The sequence below is a fragment of the Malaclemys terrapin genome, chromosome 1 (assembly GCF_027887155.1).
Source record: "Malaclemys terrapin pileata isolate rMalTer1 chromosome 1, rMalTer1.hap1, whole genome shotgun sequence".
NCBI lineage: Eukaryota > Metazoa > Chordata > Testudines > Emydidae > Malaclemys > Malaclemys terrapin.
Window position 1 is genome coordinate 81,167,394 of NC_071505.1, and position 16,363 is coordinate 81,183,756.

Genomic DNA, 16,363 nt, shown 5'->3' on the forward strand with positions numbered 1-16,363 from the left:
TTGTAGAAAAGTTATTCGTGTTACTAAACAAAACCCGGGCCCTGATTCTCCACTGTGTGAATACTTGAGTGAATGGCCTTGGAATAAATGGGGATAGCAGGGGGCCTACTCCGGCATAAGGTCTGTAACAGACCTTACTCCAATGAAGAATCATGAGTTTTGAAGCTCCACCTCTTACCCATGTTCCTCCTCGGATGATGGGAGTGAGGAGATGGCTGGTGCAGGAGGCGGCAGAGAGTTTCGCAATCCACAGGGATCTTGGTTGTTTTAAGGCCACTTTGCACAGCTTATGCAGCGTAATATGCCCTGAGCCAGACTGGAGAATCTGGATCCCAGGTTTATGGAACAACTTATGAACATAAATCAACCTTCTCTTCTAGAAGTAAGCTTGGAGAAGGTGCCCCATCAAACACTGTACAATGTATTTTTATAGATTCAAGACACTAAAGTTCAGGTATTTTAGTTATTAAAACTTTTTTAGGTCCTCAGGGTTTATCAAGCATTATTTTTCCTCTTACAGAAAACATGGATGTCAGAGATAGAAACTGCGGTCTCCAATTATGCCAACGGACACGAAACTCAGAAAAGCTCCTTTTTCTGTTTGCCATCTGAATCCTCTGAAATTTAATTGTGTAAATGCAAAATTGACAGATCCATTTTGAAGCCAGTTTACATGGTGGTAGCAAAATGATTTCTTTTAACAATCCTTGTTAGTTTCTGGTAACAATGGCCCTATGACCTGACTGGTTGGGGGCTGGGCATGGTGCATCTTGGCCAAAATGGAGCTAGAAATAAAACAGACAAGGTGGGATAGTGAGCTCAGTGGAACAACTTAATCATTCTTGGGTGCCCTCTAGCTTCTCTCAGAGGAAGGCTCTGGCCCAGGGGCAGGCAAACTTTTTGGCCTGAGGGCCATATTGGGTTTCGGAAATTGTATGGAGGGCCAGGTAAAGGAGGCTGTGCCTCCCCAAACAGCCAGGCGTGGCCCGGCCCCCACCCCCATCCAACCCCCCCCCACTTCTTGCCCCCTGACAGCCCCTCCCCAGGACTCCTGCTCCCATCTACCCGCCCCCTCCCGCTCCCTGTCCCTTGACCACCCCTGGAACCCCCGCCCCTGACTGTCCCCAGCCGCCCCATCCAACCCCTCCTCTCATTCCTGACTGCCCCCACCGGACCCCTGCCCCCATTCAACCCCCCATTCCCCACCCTCTGACTGCCCTAATCCTTATCCACACCCCTGCCCCCTGACCATCACCCCAAACTCCCCTCCCCTCTATCCAACCTCCCCTGCTCCCTGCCCCCTTACCATGCTGCCTGGAGCACTGGTGGCTGGCGGCGCTACAGCCACGTTGCCCAGAGCACCAGGACAGGCAGCTGCGTCACCCGGCTGGAGCCAGCCATGCCACAGTGCAGCTCATAGCACCGGGTCAGGCAGCAGCTTTGCAGCTGTGCTGCACCAGGAACTCGCAGCCCCGCTACCCAGAGCATTGCACCGGCAGCACAGTGAGCTGAGGTTGCGGAAGAGGGGGATCAGCGGGGGAGGAGCCGGGGGCTAGCCTCCTCGGGCAGGAGCTCCGGGGCCGGGCAGGAGGGTCCCGTGGGCCGCCGTAGTTTGCCCACCTCTGCTCTAGCCACAGGGGTGTGCTGCCTTGCTGCTGTTATTCCACTGATAGCAGAAGAGGGGAAATTATCTTGGAAAATGTGTGTCCAGGTGACATTGATGGTTCAGAGGAGGAGGATGGGAGAAAATGTGGGTCCTGTGACATTGATGGTTCAGGCCCAGAAGTTTCATCCTCTTCCTCGTCTGACTCAAGTGAGAATGATTCTGGTGCATCAGGAACCGGCAGTCCTCCTCCGTGGGTACTGGGCGTATAGCTGATGGAATGTTTGGATAATGCACAGTCCACTTTTTCTTCTTTGACACACCTTTCCCAACTGGAGGCACCATGCAGAAGTAACAATTGCTGGTATGATCTTTTGGCTCTCTCCAAATCATTGGCACTGCAAAAGGCATAGATTTCCTTTTCCTGTTCAACCACTGGCGAAGATTTGTTGCACAAGTGTTGCAGAATATGTCTGGGGCCCACCTCTTGTCCTGATCTCCAGTTTTGCAGACAAAATAAAGGTGATAGGCTTTCTTAACCATAGTGGTTATACTGCGCTTTTGTGATGCAAAAGTCACTTCACCACAAACATAGCAGAAGTTATCTGCACTGTTCACACAAGTACGAGGCATCTCTGCTCACTTTGGCTAAACAGAAATGTGTCCCTTTGCAAAATCAAACACTGACAAATAAGAGAGCACGACACTGTATGATTTCTAGAGCTGATATAGGGCAATTTGTTCAGCAGAGTGATGTAAGCTTCGTTATGATTGCATCATCCATGACTTCTAGGAATAACATGATGCAATTCATATCATGTATGACGCAATACCAGCTTCAGATCGCATCATTGCCTAAAAAGCAAGTACTGTCCAAACCCAGTCATAGATTTATTCATAGATCCAGTCAAAGATGTATTTTAGTCATTTCTGGTTTAAATTGAGATCCCTTCCCTTTATAACTCACTTATCCTCCACCATTCCCAAGTCAAGGGTTGTATATACTGACCCAATAGCATATCTTGAAAACTAGAGCCAATCAACAATTTTAAGCATCATTTTCGTTCTCAGTGACCCAGAATTAGTAAAGTTTGACTACATTTATTTTAGAAGCATTTTGGCTGTAGAGCAGTGTAATCAGAATGAAATCACATTGCACAGAAGGTCTTTTACCTAAAGAAGGAATAAATGTCAAGGCGTCTCACTTTGGCTAAATTGGTCAACAGACCTCACATGGGTGGTTTCCCCAAAGATAATGTATTGTTCTAGAGTTGTCAGAGCTCTCATTCTTCAATATTGGACCTCAATCAGTGATTACGCTTTGGGATTTGGATGGCTACTTCTTACCTTTCTTAGATAGCTCCATGATCATAATGGTCCCTTCTGACCTTAAAGTCTATGAGTCATTTCACTTCAGAAACGAAGTATTCACTTTCGATTGAGATAGTTCAGTGTGTCCTAATACTTCAGTGGTCAAACCAAACACTCAGGATAAACCAACATATCTACATGCTACACAGGATCAGTTTCTTAAGATAAATTATAAGGAGGCAAAGTACCTACAGGGTTTACATTCAAACAGCTGCAGAACGTAAGAGCATATTTTAGATTTACTCAGGACCAGATTACGAGACTCAGTGTAAGCACAAGGAAGGATTACAGGATCATACTGAAAATTAGAGCCCCATGTGATTTTGTGTTTCACAAATGCAAAATAACACCAAATAAAATGAAAAACAACAATTCAAACAAAATAAAATGCTACTCACTCAAATTTGGCCCTATCGCCCCTCTGACGTGATGACGGAGAGGCAGCCGAGCCAAATGTGAGTGGCACTGCAACCTGAAACACCCGGCTGCAACACCAGGAGCAGGAATTTAGGTCCAGTTTCGTGGGACAGGAGCCATCACTGTGGGGTGAGGGTAGGGTGGGCTCGCTCTGCCAACCCTGCCCCCGGGCCATGGGGGGAGAATGGATAAAACAAAACAACAAAAAGTTTCCAAAAATTAAAATAAAATGAAAAATTATACCACATAAGAGGAAATTCACACGGCTCTATTGATGACTATGTAGACTATGCATACAATGCTGATCATGAATGTGTAGAAGAATTTGAATATTCAACCCCAGGATATAAAATTTTCAGTAGAAACCATCAGTTTTAGTGCTTGTCTTCACTGCAATGTTAACTCAGACTCTTACTGGGGTGTTACCTAGGGTTACCATATTTTAAGTGTCCAAAAAGAGGACACTCCACGGGCCCCGGCCCAACTCCGCCTCTTCCCCGCCCCCTGCCCCAGCCCCTTCCCCGCCCCGCCCCAACTCCGCCCCCTCCCCTGGACGCTTCGCTCCCCCTGCCCCTTCCCCTCCCCTGCTTCCCACGAACATTTGATTCGCGGGAAGCCTGAAGCAGCAGGCAAGCTAGGGGGGGGGCGCGGTCCAGTCTGGCCCCCCCGGCCGAGCGGCTCTCTCCGGCAGCTGGCCGGCCCAGGCCAAGAGGCTCTGGTCCCGGCGTCTCCCGCCTGGCTTGGCTCGGGCCCCCGGCGGAGCACCGCCGGCCCCCGACCCCAGCCCGACCCCCGGCCGAGCACCGCTGGCCCCCGACCCCGGCCCTGCAGTGCCGGCTCCGCACCGCCGGCCCCGGCCCGGCCCCCGGCCGAGCACCACCCGGCCCCCAGCCGAGCACCCCTGGCCCGGTCCCGGCCCTCGTCCAAGCACCGCCTACCCCGGCCCTGCACCGCCGGCTCTGCACCGCCGGACTCGGCCCGAGCACTGCCGGCCCCAGCCCCCGGCCCCGCACCGCCGGCCCCGGCCGCCGGCCCCGCACCGCCGGCCCCGGCCGCCGGCCCCGCACCGCCGGCCCCGCACTGCTGGCCCTGCATCACCAGCTCCGCACCGCTGCCTCCAGCCCCGCACTGCCGGCCCTGCACCGCCAGCTCCGCACCGCCGGCTCCAGCCCCGCACTGCCGGCCCCGGCGGCTCCGGCCCCCGGCCAAGCACAGCCGGTGCCTCCCTCCCTCCCTATTTTCCCGGATATGTCCGGCTTTTTTGGATTTCCTCCCGGACGGGGATTTGAGGCCCAAAAAGCCGGACATGTCCGGGAAAATCCGGACATATGGTAACCCTAGTGTTACCCCTATCCTAGCTGCTGTCAACACACAAATCCCTCTCTGTGTGGTGCTGGCTCTACACCCAGGCTAGCTGGCCTGTCCTGAGTTACATGCTGAAGTCCAAGGGCTGCTTATTCCTGTGCTGGTAACCCATTCACTTTCCAGTGAGGACTCAGACTCCATCATTTGAGTGCTGATAGTCCTCCAGTGTTCCTCCCCCACCCCCACCCCGCCGCCCCCGTGCGGACAAACAAGTTCTCCCACAATTCACTAGGAAACAATCAGAGCTGCCCAGCTTAATGCAGCACTAAGAACCATGGGCTATGATCCCAGAAGTCCTAGCACCTCACATGGGTTTGTATAGCACCACTGAGCAGACAGTAATTTAGGTATGGCTTTACAATGTGGCTGCTTACACCCAAACTGGGATAATCTTGGTGCTTAGACCTGAGTGCCGATCGCTCAGGTTAACACTGCAGTGAAGACAGACCTACAAAAGGGTGTTCAGGTGCAAACTAAAAGATGTCTGTTAGAGTAGGAAGCAGTCTTTGAGCCTCTCTCACTCATGCCAAAGCAATACAGACTACACTGGACATAATACAAAGGTAACACTGTCAATGACAGAAGGGACTGACTGCTACACACTACTCGGCCAGTGTCCAATATACACAATAGCCACCTCTAGTAACTGAGTGTGGAGACAGATTTTGAGATAGAGGGGAAAAGCAAATCACTCTGAATGAAATTGCTGAAGGCTGAAATTGATTAAATAATGGCCCTTATCACCGCCTTGCAATAGTGAAAAGTTTCTTGGCAGTTCCTCCAAGAGCAAGAAAATGGAAAGCCAAGTGTGCTCTCCAGTTTCTTGATTCCTGATGATCAGTTTTTAAACTAATACAACCCACAGTTCAAAATAATGTTGTTTAAGATGGGATAAGGTAAGTGTGAAAATTACAAAACTGGTCTATTAGAAAGATCTAATTTTATTATCATTCCTTTAGCAGATTAGAAAACAAAAGTAACATTTCAACAAGCATCTGTCCATCATACTTTATACAGAATTAGTTGATGCATGGTATCATTTTCTTGTCCACAACCTTAGTCATCACCCAATTGCAGAGTTTAGAAATTGCAGTGCATACTGGACTAAACTCTTTCACAATATAAGGCACAACTACATGATCACAATTAGTAAACACAACACTGAAAGTAAGACTTAAAAATCAAGTTGATGAAAAAATGTTCATGCAAAGTCTATCTACACATACGTAAGTTTTGTAGTATGCCCATTAGGAGTGTATGACCCAGTTTAAAAGAAGTGCAGTGTTCCGTAGGTAAAACTGCATCATAAGGCAAACTTAATACATTATCTCTAAATAGTGGGTTAAAAACAAAGCTTTTTTTCAATTCTATTTTATACAATTACACAGAAAATTAGTCAATTTTATGCCCAATATTCACATCTGCAACGATAATAAACTGATCATTAAAATTCAGAAAAGAGGCAAACGAGGCAATATAATTTGTAGCACGCATCCATTACAGAAATCTATTCATGAAGTTCATATCTAGAGTACTGGGGAAAAAAGGCTAAATTAAGAGTGGATTAATTAGTGGATGATGCTATGACAAAGCTCCCTATACAACCGTTGTAACCCAACAGACCATAACTATAAAAGTTTGCGGTAGTGATTTATTTCCTCTCCAACTGCTAGAGTTGTAGGATTAAAACTACAGAGGTAAAAAAGAACGACCGAGTCTACAATAATTAGAAATTAGTGGATACTGTTTAAACATACACAAAAGACTAAAAGACTATTTTTTTGGTTTTTTTGGTGACAGACACTTGCAAATTTGGCAGTCTCTATAACTGTTACATAACACTACAGTGAGGAAACCCTATTAAATTGGACTACTTGGTTGAATTACACACTGAGAGGTAGTTTAAATAAAATCATATATGGCATCGAGTGGTGGGCTGGATTTTTTTTTTATTTTTTTTTATTTTCTTACAAAAGTGACAAATCCTATACAAGCAGCATTTTGGACACATTTCTATAAAAAGTTCCGGTATTCACTAACCCAGTGAGACAGTCTTATAATATCCCTTTGGTGCCAGGAGTTGGGATTTAACAAGGTGATACAACAAAGTACTTTGCAATAGAGCCAACAGCAGGAGCCTCTGGACCGGCCAGCACTGGCCCGTTGACATATAAACAATAAACGTACTCTCCACAAGCCGCTCTCTTCACCCCTCTAACCACCCCACCCCAAAAGGCATGCAAAAAAGACTGGGGTTTGATTTTTAAATTTGGGAGGAGGGGGGAGAGGAAACTTCACCAAATGTTTTGCTTCTAAAACAACACTGTTCAGAGAGGGTTAACACCAGAGAGTTTTCCCATTTAATATCTTCGAATGTACTCTATGTAATCCAGTGAAAAGATACTCATGAACCTGCTGTATGATGAGTGCATAGTATAATATGGTATGCTGTGGACAAAGAAAGAAATGGTTAATGTTTACTACTAGTAAATCTCTTTGTTTTCTTAAAATCTTAATGTAAGTGGTGTGTTATGTTTCCTCTCTCTAAAAATGCAAATGGCTTTATTTAGAGCCCGGGGGTGGGGGTGGGGACTGACAAATAAAGGTACACGTTTCTCTACAAGGATTTTACTTTTCTGTTATTACTATTTCTGAAAAGTAAACCATTTAGTGACTTCTGGTGTAACTGTGTATATATGTTAGTTTCAAACTTACCCTATAACCTAAGGTGAGTACAAGAGTTCCTACTTGGAGAATGAAAACTGATTGGCATGATTTTTTTTTTAAATATGTACAATTCATATATCATTTTAAATCTTAAGATACAGCTTTATAAACACAGCCGTGCTTTTTAAAGACCATGTCAATTCCTTTGTTATGTGTGTCCTTGGGTTATGCTCCCCTAGGGTGCAGAGAAATTATGAGTGCAACTCCCCTTAACAAAGGGGAGTTATATAGTTCAATGAGCAATCCAGCTAAGAATACCTCCCACTGTGGATTGATTACTACATCTATGCATTCAAAATTGCCATTCCATTTATTGTATATTATATTCAGTTATACTAGAAAGAAAAAAGTGCATAGTGCAAGTGACAATGCTATTTCCTACTCCTCCAGAGGTTTTCGGAGGTTGCAATGAATTAATTCATCAGTTCTCAACCTCTTCCAATCATAGTGTCATTATAGAGCTTTCACTCATCACTCTAGACAATGTTTATTTTCCTTCTGGTCTTAAGCTCCAGCATTTTCCTTTCTATCTCCAGGTATTTGTCAGAAATTTCAAATGTTATAAGAAGCATTTATTCCCATATTGCATTTAAATTACATTAACAAACTAGAAAGTACTTGAGTTTCATGGGGCCCCTACTGCGCTCTGGAGAATATTCTGCTTTAGGGATCACTTCTTTTATGTCAAGCAACAGTTTGGCAAATGGCAATCATTTTTGGCAATAATCTGCAAAAAGCTACTTCACATTTTTGTTTCCAAAAATCTTTTCCTACTTCACTAAGAAAAGATTTTCCAGTGAGATGATCTCAATAGTCTAAGTCATTCAAAGAGTGACAAAACTATTCCTCCTAATGAGCACCTGGTACTCCAGGATCCATTACAACTGGGTTAGTTCATATCTTCCAAGAACCGGGGTGGGATGGGGTAGGGATTCTCTTTAAAAACAAAAAACACACAAACAAAACCCCACACACCTCTCTCTCTTTAGCATCACATACCAGTACCAGCAGGTGAAGTCACTCATAAAAGTGACTGCCTCTCTAACTCTTTAGTGTCTCAAATCTGCTCACAGAAGCTTCCTCCAGGTCTTTATCTCCAGTTGGAGCTTTTTTTCCATTATAATGTTTTATATTTCTCTTTCTCCTTGGTGCCTCCTAGTAGATGAAGGATCTTTGGACAACAAGAGTCTGCAGGAAACCAGCAAGGTTGTTCCAGAAAAAGCCTTAGCCAGTTCTTCTTGTGCTTGGCATCCTGCAGCCCTTCCCCCCTCTGTCAGCCCCCTCTTCCTGAGGGCAGTTCTGACTCCTACAGTTAACTAGTTTCAAAAAATCCCCACTCCAATGGCTCAGATTCACCATATTTATTACCAGTCACCACTATATCAGAGCAGCCTGAGGGTTCTGAGCACTGACTATATTCCCCCTTTCAGCTCCTTCACATGTGGTTTATGCAGCATGGCCTCTCTCTGCTAACCTACCACTGCCAATAGACCTTCTCTTTCCTGTCTGGCCTCCTTTAGGTCAGTGGGTTTTACCTCACCTGCCTTTGTACTACACCAGCCAATTGTTTTTCTTACCCATGACAGCTGGAATCTACAGGCAGAGGTGCAACTAAATTTTTCTCCTTCCACTTTCCCTTCATGCGTACCATATTGGCCTGGCCTGCCAGCAACACTGCTGAGAGTGTCCAGTTGCTCAGACCACCAGCCTGCCAGGTCTGTGATCTTGCACTAAGCATTAAGGAAGGAGAGTACATAATTTTGTTGTATATCTGTAAATCCCACTTTTAAAAAAAGGCTTTAAAGCTCACAGAGTATTACTGCATGAGTAAGGGACTTCAAGCATGAGTGCTCATGCCCAACTTTACTCTTTCCCCCCTTAATACCTGCCTCTATAAATGTGCAGATAGCGGGTTTGTTTGTTTTAAAAACATTCCCTATCTCTTCAAGGGGCAGGTCATATAGAATGGGGCAGACGCAAAAGCTGTTGCCGTAGAAGCAGCAGGGTCTTCACACCCATGAGGCTGGAGAGCTCAATAAACTGAGGGTTACACTACCATTTCTGAGGTTGTTAATTCATGCCTTCGATAAGATGGCATGAATGGAGATGGCTAATCTTTCATAATATTTATTCATTAGAACTTATAGTTAGTCTTTTTACCTTGGGCAGTTATCGGGGGAGCTAGAGAGGCAATGGGTCTGGAAGATGAGGAATAATCCAGGTGCAATGGATCATAGAGCAGCAGGAGCCCACTTCGGAGAAGGAAAAATTACAGGTATGTACATTTTACTTTTTCTGCCTACACAACAAAGAGAGGTACATATATGCATCGCTTTTAAAAACTCCTCCAGCACAAGTAGGGAGAAGAAAATATGACAGTAACGAAGTCTAAAATCGTATCCTCACCTCTTAATTAAGTCTGACTGTTTTGTATATAAATAAAACAGCAGCAGGTTCAACCACCATTCTGAGCAAGCCAAATCATGAAACTATTGTACCAAGAAAGACCCAGGATTAAGAAAAATGCCAGCACCACAGGTTCAGGAGAAGCAGTGGAAAGACCAAGTCAGTTAGGGAGAGAGTAATCCCAACTTCTTCCAGTTAATGTGGGGGACAAAAAGAAGATCATATAAAATGCTTGAGTCTCCAAATGTACGTCATTAGTAGGAAACCTAGCATAGGACAGTTGGGTGTTCCTCAAAGACCAACCAAGGACCTTTAAGGGCTTCTATAGTTAGTAGGGAAAGAAAAAGAATAGAATGGAGGATAATTTTTTTATATGTCCACAGATAGGAAAATCTAGAAAGTTATATTCTATTCAACAAATCTATAAATCAATATGGGAGAGCTTTATGCAACATTCCTAGAACAAGTATCAGAGGGATAGCCGTGTTAATCTGAATCTGTAAAAAGCAACAGAGGGTCCTGTGGCACCTTTAAGACTAACAGAAGTATTGTTGGAGCATAAGCTTTCGTGGGGAGCATAAGCTTGCGTCTGATGAAGTGGGCATTCACCCACAAAAGCTTATGCTCCGATACTTCTGTTAGTCTTAAAGGTGCCACAGGACCCTTTGTTGCTTATTCCTAGAACAGAAGCCAAACTTGCAGTCCTGTTTCTAGCTTGTCTGTAAAAATGCTAGTACGTTACAGTATGTGTAAACATACTCCAATATCCAAATGCTGTAGCTGGGCAATGATTTAGGCACTGATATTGCAATAAGCTCTATGTGGCCAGACTGCTGTGTCCACACAGAGCCCCATGCAGGTCAGCAGGGTTCCATGTGGATACAGCTGTTTGCCCCCATTGCAGGGTTGGAGCCTTAGAGAGAAAAATTCAAGAGCAAGAGAGGAGAAAAACTCCTAAAGAAATTACTAGGGGATTTAAAAGAATGTTAGTTATGCAATCAAATGCAACAATTAAAATGTAATTATGCCACTGAAACAGCAATATTTGATGCACAAAATCCTTGCAAATTTTTGCAACTTACTGTTTTGAAAGAAACAAAAACTGCAGTATCACGTACATGTTTCTTCTGAACACAAAAATTAAAGATTAAAAAAATACATTGTTACTTCTCTGTTTAAACTTTATTTACAAATAACTGGGTGTTCCTAACGTAGACATAAAAGCTCTTTCCTGGGTAAATGGCAATAAGCTGAGGATGATCTGAGCCCGTCTCACAAAAAATACAATAGTTTTACTTAGTATCGATAAAACATTTTAAAATATACTCAATTCTGCAAGTGTTACAATCATTGTTCAAACTGAATAGTAGTCTGAGTGCTGTACGAAGTGCATCAACAGAAATTCTAATTCTAGCGTAATGTTTAAGTGCCATTTGAGATAACCAGTTATCCTTGTAAGTCGTTAAAACAAGTATCACAGACACGGACAGGCTTCTTAGAAGAAGGAGTTAAGGCATTCTTTGCGGAGCACTCAGCGCAAAAGATATTTCCACAGTGTCTACAGTGATGCTGTGAAAGATGAAAACAACAGATACTGAATTGTCAATACAGCATAGTGGGCACAGTACATGAAAATAAATTACTACATAAAGTATCAGATCAATTACATTTTTTTCATTTCAGATGTGCATTTAAATTTTTAACATTGGAGGCTAAATGGCACTTTGGATTTATATACAACTCCATCTCTAAAGGGCATAAGGGTAACATTTTCAGAGGTGTTTAAGTGGCTTAGGAGCCTAAGTCTCATTGACTTTTAAGGACTCATAGGCTCCTAAATTACTTTTAATGGGATTTAAGAGTTACTTGAAACTTTTACCCTCAATCTTGTTTAGGTCCATGAGATGCATGTTTCATGGACTTAATCAATTGGCTGAAACCACCCTATAATTCAATACAATTAGCAGCTGTGATAGACTATATCCTATCATATACTGAACAAATCTTATAGAATTAAGATAACTCAGTGAAGCTTAAATTAAACCTTACTGAATTAGGTTAACACCTGTGTGGACGTTGTATTAAAAATGCAATTGTGTACCTGTTGTTGTGGCATTGTATACACCTTCTGTAGTAGGAAGGTGGGGATGCTAATGAACTTTTTCCATTATCAGTCTCTAAAGCCATCCTCCTAGGCGAAATGCATATACTAGTTCAAACTGGATTCTCCGGGGATCAACAGAAAAGACTTTTGGACAAAAGTCTGGGTTTTAATCTGGCTCATGGCCTTCTTCCAACGGACAGGGCCCCAATCCTTGGAAAGATTTTGCCTGCTGAGACCTCTTAAGACTATGTGCTTGTTCTGAGCTGAAGCTCTGATGAACTTGTAACCACAAGGATGCCCCTACGATGGGATATTAAATGACTGCATTTGCCAGAGCCCATGTGAGAGCTGGGATGAATTCTGACAAACTTATTAGCATGCATGTAGGTTCTTTTGTTGTTTTTAGTATGTTTTCTCTGTAATACTTTTACCTTAAGAATAAAATGGATTTGATTACAAAGAACTGTGTGGTAACTTATATGTGTAGCAATTACACTGTTATCTGTCTCTGAAAAGACAGATGTCTGGTGTCCTAGGGTATCTGTCTGTGCTGGGATTGATACAGTGAAGGCAGGGAACTGTCCAGTCTGGGAATGCCCCGGTCAGAAGGGAGAGAGACTCCTGTCTCCACCCAAGAAAAGCAACACCTGGGGAGCTGGAAACAGAGTGGGTGCCCTTGCTGAACCAGTGAGAAGAAACAACAGGTGCAGTTTCCCTGAACTGTGACTCAGGAAACACCAAAGGACTGCAAATGATTGGAGGGGAAGCAGGACAGGATTACACTGACAGAGCTGTGTGTAAATCTTGTATTTCTAGATCTAGTCAGTGCTTAAAAAAGTACTTCAAAACCAAAATATCACACTAAAGTCATGCCTGATGTAAGCGAGTATCACTATTGATTTCAACACAATTACACTCATTTACATCAGGCCTGAATTTAAATTTACAGAAATAAGCCATAATGATGTAAGTACCTTTATATTGGTAAAACCTGTGTCCACACGAGGCAGTTGTACCACTTCAACTATATCTAGTTCTACACAGATATAGTTAAAGCAGCACAAAACCTGTGTGTAGACAAAGCCTTGAGCAGTTTATTTATAACATCTGAAACAATACAAACCATCTATGTTTCTGAGCTGTATTGAGGTTTAGGAGTACCTTTTAAAGATGCTCTTTAACTTTGCTTCAACTCCAAAACAGTTCAGAAAGAAAAAAAGTTCTAGAGAATCCCCACAAAGGCACACATACCCTTCTGACTGTCACTGAGAAGCCTTTCCCACAGGCCATACAGTTCTGTACCTCATTGTCTTCTGCCCATTTCCTGTTTAGGGCTTGTGTGTGTTTGATCTGGATGAATAAAACAAATAGAGACTTTTTTAAATGCAAGTCCATTTCTTATTAATGTCCTCTACTACATCACACATGCTGTACGCATCAGGTTAAAACACTGAGGATTAGTCATGGCGACTCAGCGTTAGAATGCCAGCTCACAGTTATTTAAATAAAAAAGAACTTTCTGAAGTCCAAACTATGGGCTGAATTCTGAACTTACATAAAAGTTCCCATTGATATCAACTGCCTCCTGAGGTGCACTGGGCCTCATTTTAACACGTCTGGAGTGACAATACACTATTCAAGTCAAAATAGTTTCCATCACTATATATTGATAAGAGCATGCTTAGTCACCACAATGTGATTTATACCTGTAGCGATTGGTTTTCTCGGCCTAGCTCTTGCATTGCTGCAGTTGTATTGTCCAGCTTTTTTTTCAGTTCCAGGAGTTTGGCTTGAAGCTTTTCAATTTCTCCCTCACTTTTAATACACCTGAAGATGGATAGCAAGTAGCAAATTAAACGTATACAAAGCAATTCCTATCCTATTTGGCAAAACGTCACCACTGAAAGGTTTGGCCATGTATCCATAACAAATAAATATATCACCGTAATTAACCATTGTATTTCTTGGCTGGGAAACTGACGTAGTATTTTAACAATTAACCTAAGATCACATCTGAGCCTCACTCTCAGAGGGAGTGCCAAATGAGGGGCAGCAGGGCCCAGATTTCAGAGGGGGTTCAGGACTGAATGCACTCCCACCAGCTGGAGCTTGCTGCTCTGCACAAGTGCAGAACAGGACAGTCTCATTAAGCAGCAGCAGCAATTCTGGCAGGCTCCTATGCAGCAAATCAAACAGAAAGGAGGTGAAAGGAAAAAAATGAAGGTTATTTGCCTGTAACCAAGGTTCTTCAAGACGTACTGTACATATTCACATTCTTGGGATGTTCGCCAACCGGTGCTATTGAACAGTACAGCCTTCGACTAGCAGTGCCTAGCTGAATGTTCACGCACCCCCCCGCGTCCTCCCCTCAGCGTCTGAGCATGTTCCGAGGGCAGGACTATAAAGGGGTGTGTGGCAACAGTCACTGGCTCAGTTTCTTCCACTGCTAATGAAGAGCCCGAATAGTTAGGCCTTTGCAGGAGAGGGGAAGGGGGGCAGGGTGTGTGAATATATAAAGTCCACCTTAAAGAACCTTGCTTATGGGCAACTAACCTTCATTTCTTCTTTGAGTGTCCTCTGCACACTCCCACTCTTTGGACAGTTTAGTCAGCAGTATATAAGGATTTCAGATCAGGGATCAGCAACCTTTGGCATGCGGCCTACCAGGGAAATCCGCTGGCGGGCTGCGACGGTTTGTTTACCTGCAGCGTCCGAAGGTTCGGCTGATCGCAGCTCCCACTGGCCGCGGTTCGCCATTCCAGGCCAATGGGGGCTGCGGGAAGTGGCGCGGGCTGAGGAATGTGCTGGCTGCCACTTCCCGCAGCCCCCATTGGCCTGGAATGGCGAACCGCGGCCAGTGGGAGCTGCGATCAGCCGAACCTTCGGACGCTGCAGGTAAACAAACCGTCCCAGTCCGCCAGTGGATTTCCCTGACGGGCCCCGTGCCAAAGGTTGCTGATCCCTGAGTTAGAGAATGTGGGTCTGCTCCTGTCCTCAAACAAAACAAACAGCATTTAGTGTTGAACTTTGTGGCAAACAGATCTATATTTGGAGTAACCCACAGAGCAAAAATGTCCCTGGTTACAGTATCCTTTAAGGTCCATTTGTGCATGTGGGAGGATTTTCTGCTCAGTTGGTCCACTAACTGGTTGAAGGATTCTGCTACATGCAGAGCTACCATATACACCTCACGAAGAATTTACCACTCCCAAAGCTTTATTGACTCCTTGCAAAGCTGTGAAGTGTGGGCTCCTCCCTGTTTGTTTATATAATACATTGCTGTCATATTGTCTGTGGCTACCTGAACAACGTATCCTTTCATCTGAGGGTGGAAAAATCTGAATGCTCTTAGCTCCAGCACACTGATATAAAGGGAAGACTTGTGTTGGTTCCAGAGCCCTGTGCACCCCAACCTGTTTTTGAGGCATCTGTTGTAATTATCATGGAAGGTGATGGAGAGCTGAACCTCACTCCCTTCATTACATGATCCTGATCCATACACCATAAGAGTTTTCTGGATTTTGTTTAGAATAGTAATTATTAGCTTCAAGTTGTGAACTCCAGATTTAAAGTTTCCTGTCACCCAATGTTGAAGAGGTCTCATCTTTAGTCTCACACAGGGTGTGACATGTCATTGATGCCATGAGACCTAGTAAGAAGAGGAAGAACTTCACTTTCTGAAATGGATTCTGAAAGAGAAACTGAATGGTATAGGACATCTTCAGGAACTGTGAAGGCATTGGCAGTGATTTCTTTTCACTGGAAGCTGCTTTTAGGAGACAATCAAAGACACAGAAACATGAAAATCCCTTTGTGACGGGATGTCACCCCCGGGGTGCAGTCCGTGAACCATGGGAACCGCTGCGCGCCTCTCAGACACACAGCTGAGTTGGCTCTATTTTCACACTGCTTGGTTCGAGACACAGCCAACCTCACCAGGCCCTGTTATCATCCAACACGACAGCAGGTGGCACCGCTCACCTAAACTGAGCTACCTGAGTGCAACATCAGACAATCTCCCAGCTTCCCAGGCACACGCCCCCTGCTGGAGCATAAACGCAAAATTATACCATCTTGCACTGCACAGGGATCTGTACAATGTAAGATCATAAATAGTTCGCTCTCCCCTCAATGTGGGAAAGATATGCAACAAGCCTGTGTTAGGCTGACGTTTTTCCCCAGACACTTCACTCAAAGGTACACTGGTTTAGATACAAAACATCAGTTTATTAGCTACAAAAAGATAGATAGATTTTAAGTGATAGCAAACAGATTAAAGCAGATTACCTAGCAAATAAACAAAACCACAAACTAAGCCTAAACTACTAGAAAGATTGGATATGAATTAGCAATTTCTCACCCTGGCTGAT

General features: G+C 44.2%; 2 protein-coding genes across 4 annotated transcripts in view; one reads left to right on the plus strand and one right to left on the minus strand.

Annotated features, from left to right (window-relative positions):
* Positions 1-628, plus strand: part of PLEKHG7 (pleckstrin homology and RhoGEF domain containing G7) — a 51,553-nt gene extending 50,925 nt beyond the window's left edge. The window contains exon 16 of the mRNA XM_054042021.1: positions 521-628. Within this exon, the coding sequence (XP_053897996.1) occupies positions 521-628 (108 nt within the window). The remainder of the gene's footprint in view (positions 1-520) is intronic.
* Positions 629-8,621: 7,993 nt separating this feature from the next.
* Positions 8,622-16,363, minus strand: part of EEA1 (early endosome antigen 1) — a 129,571-nt gene continuing 121,829 nt past the window's right edge. For all 3 annotated transcript variants that reach the window (XM_054027953.1, XM_054027948.1, XM_054027961.1), the window contains 3 exons: positions 13,700-13,820; positions 13,245-13,343; positions 8,622-11,458 (listed from right to left, as the gene is read on the minus strand). In XM_054027953.1, the coding sequence (XP_053883928.1) occupies positions 11,336-11,458; positions 13,245-13,343; positions 13,700-13,820 (343 nt within the window). In that variant the 3' untranslated portion in view covers positions 8,622-11,335. The remainder of the gene's footprint in view (positions 11,459-13,244; positions 13,344-13,699; positions 13,821-16,363) is intronic.